We start from the raw sequence: 10,805 nt of genomic DNA on the forward strand, positions 1-10,805 counted from the left end.
AACTGAGGGAAAGTGCTGAGGGAAAAGTGCCCGGTACTTTCGCTGGGGGGCTGGTACTGGGTACTTCTCCCACCCTCCAAGCACCTTACGACCCTATAAAAGGCGCATCCTTCGGACACTCTAGTCAGTTGGGCCCCCGGGCCCGCCCCCGCCGGTAGGCGACACCGGTGGGTCCCTTCCCCGCACTAGAGGCGTGTTGAGCTCGGTGCATTCCGTTTTAACACAGACATGGAGGTGTCGACGGAGGACCTAAGGGTACTAAAGACTGGTGAGCGGTTAAATGACCGGATTATTAATGAGTACCTGAAATTGCTACAACAGAGAGGCGAGAAAACTAAGTGGCCCACTGTGTTGGCCTTTAATAGCATCTTCCTGGGCAAGTTCCTGAAACACGGATACACGGGGGTGGAGAGGTGGACAAAGAATGAGGACATATTCAAGTATGATATTGTGCTAATACCCAACTTTGTCGAAGATCTGCGACATTGGATTCTAGTTGTCGTGGACTTTAGAACAAAGGAAGTGTTAATTCGCGATAGTCTTTCTGGAACTTACAACAGCATCGGCGCGAAAGTTCTGGAGTATTTACGAGTGGAAGCGTTTCACAAGAAGAAAAGAATCCTGCAGTCGAGAAAATGGGGAATCAAAGGTAAACTAGGTCCAAAGAAAGGAAACAAGATGGATTGCGGAGTTTATCTGTGTATCAATGCTGAAGCTTACGCGGCCGACAGGACCGCAACGTTTACGCAAAGGGACGTGCCCTGGTTACGTATGACAATGGTGAAAGAACTGCAGGAGAAAAGAATACTCTCACACCAAAAACCCCCGCCCGAAATACCCGGCATAAAACCAGCGCCTATGAAGAAGGGAAGAAAGAAGATAACACGTAGACCATCACCTATGTTCGTGTCGGAGAGGACCAATAGCTCAGTTAGCAATAGCCGGAACGCTGATTGAGGAAGAAAAACAAATGATGCAGCACCCACCGGGGTAGTCGAGCGTGGACCACCCAAGAGAGAAGACGTTGTGCCAAATAAAAAGGTCAGAAAAGGTGGTTATGAGTCAGACACTTCAACGAGCTCATCATCATCAAGTACAGCTAGTAGCTCTTCCGACAGTTCGTCACGATCGAGCGGGCCCCACAAGGGAACAACAGGATCTGAAGGCGCCGCCTACCCCTGGAGCCGAAGAAGAGGAATCTGCAACACTAAAACCGGAGGTCAAAGTAAATAAGGAGGAAGTGCATATATCTGAGGAAGTCCCCCCGGGATTTGGAGCCGACTGGTAGCTTCTCTCCGTCGATACAACCACATTACTTGGTCTTCCTCCCGTCACCGACTTAGACCCCGAGCAACCAGACGACAAGGAGACAAAGGACAAAGAGCTGATCCCGGAAGACCTACAGCCTGAAACAACGAAATCAAAAGAGACTGGGAATTCTGTAGATGCTACGAGCCCGGACACTGAGATGCGTCGAGAAGTCAAGGCGATTATAGTGGATGACGAAGGTTCGGAAGGAGCTATTGAAACTCTACAAGTGAAGTTTGAGAACAATCAAATGTACTGAAAGAGGGAGGGCAGGAGGAAGAAAAATGATAGGAAAATAGTGAGGAAATTCAGAGACAGGAATGAAAGTGTCATGTATTTTAAGTCATAAAACAAGCCGAAATCAAGTCTGTCTGTTAAATGTAGACTGGAGTTTTTGTTTATGTTTTTATAGAAGAAGTTTGACTGTTTTATTTGAACCAAAGTTTTGTTTTTTACTAGTTGTTAATCTATACCGAGAAATAAATAAATATATTGGTTTGACACAAACGGTGTGGGTATTTAAATATAGTAGCTTATTAAAAAATAGGTTAAGACCTAAAGTTCAAGCTAACAGAGTGAGTCAAAAGGCAAAAAAAGAAAAGAAAAAAGGAGTTGGAAAGGAAAATAAATGTCTAAGGTGAAAAAACATTTTTTTCACTTTTGGGATAAAGGTGTTTTTTTTTTTTTTTTTTTTTTGTCCTAAGAACGCTAGGCACGAGCCTGGGATTGTTTTTCACATTACATCAGGCTAGACCTAGGGGTTGCGGCATTATCACTTAGATAAAATCCATTAGTGACTTGGCGGGGATCGAACCCGGGACCTCAGGGACTGAAGTCCCGCGCTCTAACCACTACACCAGCTCGCTCCCCCCCCCGGGATAAAGGTGTAGAAAGATGGAAGATGGAGGGAATTTTGGAAAGATGGAAAGAGGTTTTATCTTTTTTTATTTCTAGAAAGAAAGGGGGAGTGTAATGAAGTAGTTTTAAAGACCTGAGGTAAATACCAGGAAAGGTACTCAGTGACATGAGGGAAAAGCACTGAGGGAAAGACCTGAGGGAAAACACCAGGAAATGTACTCAGTGACACGAGGGAAAAGAACTGAGGGATAGTGCTGAGGGAAAAGTGCCCAGTACTTTCGCCGGGGGGCTGGTACTGGGTACTTCCCCCACCCTCCAAGCACCTTACGACCCTATAAAAGGCGCATCCTTCGGACCCTCTAGTCAGTTGGGCCCCCGGGCCCGCCCCCGCCGGTAGGCGACACCGGTGGGTCCCTTCCCCGCACTAGAGGCGTGTTTAGCTCGGTGCTTCCCGTCACGCACTAGAGGCGTGTTGAGCTCGGAGCATCCCGTCCCCGCACTAGAGGCGTGTTGAGCTCGGTACTTCCCGTTCCCCATTACTAGAGGCGTGTTGAGCTCAATGCATCCCGTCCCCAGCACTAGAGACGTGTTGAGCTCGGTGCATCCCGTCCCCAGCACTAGAGGCGTGTTGAGCTCGGTACTTCCCGTTCCCCATTACTAGAGGCGTGTTGAGCTCAATGCATCCCGTCCCCAGCACTAGAGACGTGTTTAGCTCGGTGCATCCCGTCCCCAGCACTAGAGGCGTGTTGAGCTCGGTGCATCCCGTCCCCAGCACTAGAGGCGTGTTGAGCTCGGTACTTCCCGTTCCCCATTACTAGAGGCGTGTTGAGCTCAATGCATCCCGTCCCCAGCACTAGAGACGTGTTGAGCTCGGTGCATCCCGTCCCCAGCACTAGAGACGTGTTGAGCTCGGTGCATCCCGTCCCCAGCACTAGAGGCGTGTTGAGCTCGGTACTTCCCGTTCCCCATTACTAGAGGCGTGTTGAGCTCAATGCATCCCGTCCCCAGCACTAGAGACGTGTTTAGCTCGGTGCATCCCGTCCCCAGCACTAGAGACGTGTTGAGCTCGGTGCATCCCGTCCCCAGCACTAGAGGCGTGTTGAGCTCGGTACTTCCCGTTCCCCATTACTAGAGGCGTGTTGAGCTCAATGCATCCCGTCCCCAGCACTAGAGACGTGTTGAGCTCGGTGCATCCCGTCCCCAGCACTAGAGGCGTGTTGAGCTCGGTACTTCCCGTTCCCCATTACTAGAGGCGTGTTGAGCTCAATGCATCCCGTCCCCAGCACTAGAGGCGTGTTTAGCTCGGTGCATCCCGTCCCCGTACTAGAGGCGTGTTGAGCTCGGTGCATCCTGTCCCCGCACTAGAGGCGTGTTTAGCTCGGTGCATCCCGTCCCCGCACTAGAGTCGTGTTGAGCTCGGTGCATCCCGTCCCCCGCACTAGAGGCGTGTTGAGCTCAATGCATCCCGTCCCCAGCACTAGAGACGTGTTGAGCTCGGTGCATCACGTCCCCGCACTAGAGGCCTGGTGAGTTCGGTGCATCCCGTCGCCGCACTAGAGGCGTGTTGAGCTCGGTGCATCCCGTTCCCCCGCACTAGAGGCGTGTTAAGCTCGGTGCATCCCGTTCCCCAGCACTAGAGACGTGTTGAGCTCGGTCCATCCCGTTCCCCGCACTAGAGGCGTGTTGAGCTCGGTGCATCCCGTCCCCCGCACTATCGGCGTGTTGAGCTCAGTGCATCCCGTTCCCCAGCACTAGAGGTGTGATGAGCTCGGTGCATCCCATCCCCCGCACTAGAGACGTGTTGAGCTCGGTGCATCCCGTGCCCCGCTTTAGAGGCGTGTTGAGCTCGGTGCATTCCGTCCCCCGCACTAGAGGCGTGTTGAGCTCGGTGCATCCCGTCCCCGCACTAGAGGCGTGTTGAGCTCGGTGCATCCCGTTCCCCCGCACTAGAGGCCCATACTATATTCAGTTTAAGTCCCCGATGGCTAAATGGAGCTGCCATCCGGGACCAAGGATCCGTCTGGAGGGGGATGAAGAGGCCCACCTCCACTACTTAAGAGAGAGCCGACTGGGAGTGGCGGCAGTTGGCATCCGTCGGAGGTGCTATTAGCTTATGATGGGTGTTATTATTGGTGTTATTATTTTATGATAAGTTATCAGTATTAGCGTTGTTACTTATATTTAAGAACTGCATTTGTTGTATAATAAACATTTGTATTGCATTTATTGGATGGGAATTTTAAAATTGCTTTTTATAATAAACTTAATCATACACAAGGAGGTACGCAGCACCAGTATAGTGTTGTAACATAATGAGATGACATTTCTCATGGAGACTTCCAAGGGATCAACGACGGAGAGAGTGGAAGCTTATGTAAATTAGATGAATTGTTACAACGAATATTTTACTTGGAGTGCTTCATATTTCCTGTCATTTCTGGACTGCGTAATGGACCAAACAAAGCTAGGTTTACAAGATTATTTAGCTTAATTTATAGATATTTTTACATTTTACAATTTAAGAAAAATTAGGTTTAAACAAATCAGTACGAATGGTCATAGGTTTTGTCTTTTGTAGTGAGAAACCAAATAGACCATTAAAACAGCCTCTTTTATGAAGCTTTTGGTTTAAAATATATTAATATATCGCTTGATTTAATAAGGACATATTTATTTCACAATAACGTTTTTTACCATGATCACGTTCTGATAAATTAGTTTCTAAATATAAGGGAATAGTTAAAAGGATTTTTTGTACCCCAATCGAGTGAGTTTTTAAAGTAGAACAAGTAAACTATGAGTAAAATAAATTCATTTTGTTATTTAGTCTTGTAAAGGGGTTCAACTTCACTCTTAAACGGGGCTCTCATAGCACTTGAAAAAATCAGAACAGTAAGGCAATAAGAATAATTTACAACAATGAGAATCTGCGTAAAATATTAAAAACCATTATGTGAATAAATGCTTGACTGAAATTACTACAGTAAAATTACACCATTCATGAAATGATCGTACGACTTTGTTTGATATTCTATAACGTCACAAAGACATAAGGTTGGAATTACTTTTAGATTCTGTTAACCGTAAATTGGCAGCCAAGAAATAATTTAATGCTGCATATCGAGTAGAAATTAAGCAATTAAACTGTTTTTGCTACAATATTTAACATAACAAAATTACAGTACAATAAAAATTTTAAAACATAACAGTTAAAATCAATCAAATTTTCAAACCAAAGTGGTGGGATGGATCAGACAGGAAACAAGTTGTAAAAGATGCAGTCTGTAATTTACTGTTTCGGTAAATGAAGGTCTCTGGTTTCAGAAGCCCGTTGATTATTATGTTTTATAATTATAATCAAATCACTCAATCATCTTCTTTTCCCAATATGTTTTTGAATACTGTTGTAGATTACATTGTAGTTGTAGTGGCATTTAAGTGTAGGTCTTGTTGATATTATGTATTTAATGTCATTGCAAAAAAAACCATCTACGAAGTTACAAGATCCCCAACGAAGTAGTAATAATCGCTATAACGTACTAATCACTGGAACATCTTCTCTGAGATTGCGTCTGCTCGGAGTAATTCTTAGAAATGATGTTAAACTCAAGAATGTTTCCCTACGTTCAATACAAACTACTTGAACAATTCTTTATTTCTTTGAGACGAAACAAAACAACAATCTATACAACGGTTCTATGTAATAATTATATTGATAAGCATTTTTATTTATTTAGGCAAAAACACTTTTATAGTTACTTTTAACGTTATTGAAATTTGAGTTTTTATCAAGCATCAATGCGATTGATTGTAGCGTGGTAGAAAACTAGCCATAACATAATTTATCGAACAAAAGAGAACAAGCCGCATATCCCTTATGTTAATACTTTCCAATAGCAAGAGTTATATCATATGCAACGTCGTTCAATTAGCATAACAACAGAGTTTCTTGTGTTCGGCATCGATTTGAGCGTACGTTGAGGTTATGAGCTGAATATCAGGATTAAACCCCATTCAATGAGCCCTTAAAATTACAATATCTTGTTTATATATGGTTAATCATTTAGTGAGTAATTTTTGACTGTACAAATTTAATATTGTAATAAATACTTTGGGACGATGTTATTGATACCCATTTATACAGATAAAATGAGTTTATATATTGTAAAAACGTACGGAAGGTTATTATTTCAATTGTATTATTAAAATAATACTAGATTATTTACCTCAAATGGTATTCAACAATGTCTAGTAAATATAAAATTACAAAACATAATCATTTTATGAGCCACTCAAAGACACGTATAATAAACTTAAGCTTTTACAATCTAGTTCCTTATTACTTGCATTTTCTTTTGCTTGAATTAGGAGTTATGATCGTATAACAACTTATCATATAGTTCAAACAAGATATAGTTTGTCAATTTTCGGGACTCCACTGCATGCAATTCACAGTAATGACAAATGGACTTTATATCGCAAAAGAAAACACGAACACGCATTATTGAGCCCGTGCTACAGTCATGGCACGTTCTTCATAAGACCGCAGCGTCCTACTTTATCGTTGGCTTAACACTGACCCCAAAATATAAAGCCACGAATCATAACTAATCCTGAAGTTTGGCCTTCATAAGTTTGGTCTTTTTATCTTGAACGCGTAGATTGGTTCAGCCATGCGATGATTAACTTAACTGTTATCATTGATTAATTTGTGGTTTTTTACATATCACTAAAACTCAGGAAATCTACAAGCTCAAGGAAGTTAAGGATTACAAAATACCGTCTAGGATTTATTCTTATAATACTCTTACATTAATGGTATATATAATAATATATAAATCCATAAATAAAGTAAGAGTAGAGGAATCATTTCTAATGGTGCTATTAAAGGGCTCTTTTGATGAATTGCAAGTACTTATTTTGTATTTCCAATAAATGTACCCTTTTGTTACAGAGACATTTCAGTATTGTAATTTTCAGTAAAATACTCCTCATGAGACAGCACGTTTGTGCGTAAAGTGAAGTCCATGACACTCATTGACGTCGCATCCAACATGTTTTCACTTAAGAACAATCTAAAATTTCAAAAATTTCCTTTTTTAAATATTATTACTTATACAAAAACTAGACAAAAATCAAACCTGGACGAAGGACTGGTAAATATGGATAAATAAATATGGTTTATGTAGATAATTCAACTGAAGGTTGACGTCCAGCAAATGGGGTTTTACGGGCTTCGACCCAACAAGCTACTAGACAAATAATAGAAAAAGCCATGCAATGTTAAGAGTGAACTCATTGATAAAACAGGAGCGGCACATTATTGGTTTTGTTCAACTTGATGTACTCTGGTTTACTCGGAAGGACGTGAGTTCAATGTTAAAAGCTCGACTGTGTTAGTATATTTGGATCGAAAAGTACTTGATAGTCACCATAAGACAAACAAAAATTATTTAAACACCAAATTATGTTTAAATTTAATGTTTGGTTAGCTAAATGGCGTGGTGTTTTGGTATAATAGCATTTAACCTATGAATCATGAGATTAGAAAACTATAGCCGATAACAGGTAAGACTTTAGTACTCATTAATAAAATTTCCTAAAACATTGTTTGAAACCGTATGCATTGTTATTGTGTTGTATACTTAAAACATTGTTTAAGTATGCATTGTAAGCTACATTTGGATGAAAATATTAATACGATAATTGATACATCATAAGTAATGTTTAGGTTTTGTCACTAGCATTAAACTTCAAGTGCTCGTAAAACCGAGTAGTCCAAGGGTACATTACGATTAGGACGCCACAATCAAGGCGAATGTCTAATAATATCCTGCATGATTTGCATTGTACTAAGTAATGTCGTCAACCAACCAACAATGTGATCTGTAATTTATGTTGAACTTAGTGAACGTCTTAAACAATTTTTATAAAAAGGTAAAATTACCAGCCGATCTCAATTCAAGTGTAACATCCGAATTACATACTAGTTTTACTGAAATTATGAAATATTTATGATTAGGTTGATTTTATACCACAATTAAGCTGAAAATATGAAAAACCAAAAGATTGTTCACTACTCCACCTAAGAAATTTATACGGACACTATTATGACGTAAAAAGCTATAGCGCATAGTTGACCTTGTTCCCAAAATTACGACAGGAAACCTCGTCAGATTAACTCTAAATAAACCTGGTTGAGAGTTTTTTGGTAGCTTTAAAATGTTTTTAGCTTAATATATTTCATTTTTGCAGATTTTTTGGGAGACAGTTTAAGGTAGTTAGCGTATAGGTAAAAATAACAAAGTTTACTATTATCTTTCTTAAAGTACTTAGTTGCAACTTAATTTGGAAAATAAACTTACGAGATGTTAAATCTCAAATCCCTACCCTTAGTACCTACTTATTAAGTAACGTCAGATATCAAAAATCTTGATTGTCTTTACACAACTTCCAATGTTGTATTTGCAAGGTCAAACGTAATCAAGGTATATAACGGGAAAAGATTAAACATTTAGTAAAGAATTTAGAACAACGAGTGACAACTGAGAAAGACAACATACAGAGCTTAGCAAATGCTTGAAAATGTACAAAAAATTATAGAAATTTAAAGTCATATTTAAAGAAGCTTGTCTTATTAAAAGCTTGACAAAAGGCTTAATATGAACAAAAATTATCCTACAAGTTTACCCTAAGACTGACGACACTGTAAGCCAACTAAACACATTTATCTCTAACTGCCAAGCTTTCTGAACTTCTATTGTTAAGGACTTCTTAAGTTCTTGACTTAATGAACCGTTCTGTGGTTTAAAGTTTGCCTCGTACTGTAGTAACGTAAAGCTATTTTCATTGTAAAACAAAAGAGTTTATATTCAGTATTAGATAAAGCTTGAACTCGATCCCTTAACAACCTACCCACTCCTAGGTGTGAGAGAACGAGTAGTCAACTACGATACGTAGGTTTCATGGCATTATTTCCACACTTCGTTAGAATGACCATAAAACTAACATATTAAGTCCTCGTATTTTTAGAGCAAGTTTTTGCCTTAAACAAAGACCTTTATATTTAAGAAATAAAAAACCTACATAAGATGTCACTTATTTCTTGGGTTTCTTTTCTTTATGTTTGTAAACAGTAGAAATATAAACATTGATTTCAAATTTTATATAACCTTAAATTATGTAGTGTAATTTTATATCAACTAGTGGGCTATTTCCACAGTATGATGAAAATTTATGTTCATCACACGAAGAGAAAGTGTCTTTTTGATACTTAATCGTATGTTGCACCTCACTTAAAACGATCCCGTTCCAAAAAGAGCAGCTTTCACTCCCAGTGATGAAAACTACTATATTTGGACTTCCTTCTCTGATGAACCTAACGGCATTGCAAATTTTATTCTTTCTTGCATAGTTACTTAAGTCTTTGAAACTGCTGAGAACTTTGATGTTGTTAAAACGATAGAGGGTCATTCAAAAACATACGACAGAAACCCATTAATTAAATAAAATAACTAATGCAAAGGTAACCACTAAATGTCGTTTCTTAATTGGTTCAATACAAAAACGATATAGCTTTAAGTTGAAACAAGCACTAACTTGGATCGATAAACACAGCGCTTTACAACAGTGATAAATTTAATACGATGGTGGTTAAAGTCGTCTGATGGTGGTCATTATGGTTTCATTGTCACCAAACTGTCAATATCTGAATCATTACAGTGGTGTTGATATGGTATGATCTATATTTATCGAATCATTTACTCGATAAGAGATAATTGGTTGTTGTTACCTTCATGCTTTAATATTAATACAAAACCAAATTAGCAAGTTTAATTAGTGGATTAGATAACTTCTTGATCACCATCGTACGAGTTATTTTATTACCTAAAAAGAAGATATGTCCAATAATACTTTTAATAATATATTTACACTTATACTGTTGACTCACAAGACGGTTAATACATATAAAGATGGTAAGCATAGATTTTGATTGGATCATCTGACGCATTGTCAAAATTTACTTGTTTATTAATGAGCTTATTTATATTTTTAAATTTTCCCTTGTAAATATACAATTCTTCCCAAGCATTCACCAAATTTCCTTTCATACAATTCCTTAAAATACATACATTGTCTTCCACTTTTCCTATTAAGTGGGCATTTTGTAACAAGTAATTGAAGTTGCTGCTATCATTTTAATAAAAATACACCTCTCTAACTTCCCTGTAACACCAAACTTAGGTACCCATAAACATTTATGCTATTTTTAAATAGGAATAAATCTGACAATTTTAAGAGAACATTTTTGTCTAAATTAAGCCAGGTGGACATTTTTGCTGCAGCGGGGTATTATTGTTATTACTTGGCTTTTGACTCACCACAAAAAAAAATTATTTCACCTATAATTTATAGTAAATATATTTTTTGATAATAGGACTTTGGTAGGTTTTATAGTTAGAATTCAAAATATACTGTGCCTACTTAACTTTTAATATCTTAACTTTTGAAACGTAACAACATGACAGACAAGTACGTCCATAATGAGCGTTACAACTTACAACCTTTAGGGATTTTAATTACAAAATCATGTTTAGTAAAGGTAGATTTATGTAATTCATAAAATATGAGTAGTTTAT

At 39.1% G+C, this 10,805-nt stretch overlaps 1 protein-coding gene across 1 annotated transcript; it reads left to right on the plus strand.

The window, feature by feature from the left end:
- Positions 1-228: 228 nt before the first annotated feature.
- On the plus strand, positions 229-957 carry LOC128984094 (sentrin-specific protease 1-like). The gene has a single exon (XM_054403377.1). The coding sequence runs from the start codon at positions 229-231 to the stop codon at positions 955-957; it is 729 nt and encodes a 242-aa protein (XP_054259352.1).
- Positions 958-10,805: the final 9,848 nt, after the last annotated feature.

Source organism: Macrosteles quadrilineatus, unplaced genomic scaffold (assembly GCF_028750875.1).
Source record: "Macrosteles quadrilineatus isolate MER2022 unplaced genomic scaffold, UCM_ALF_1.0 Scaffold_2__2_contigs__length_208266976, whole genome shotgun sequence".
Lineage (NCBI taxonomy): Eukaryota > Metazoa > Arthropoda > Insecta > Hemiptera > Cicadellidae > Macrosteles > Macrosteles quadrilineatus.

What these genes read in the sequence shown, in the direction of transcription:
- LOC128984094 (XM_054403377.1), top strand. Translation starts at nt 229, where the DNA reads ATGGAGGTGTCGACGGAGGACCTAAGGGTACTAAAGACTGGTGAGCGG.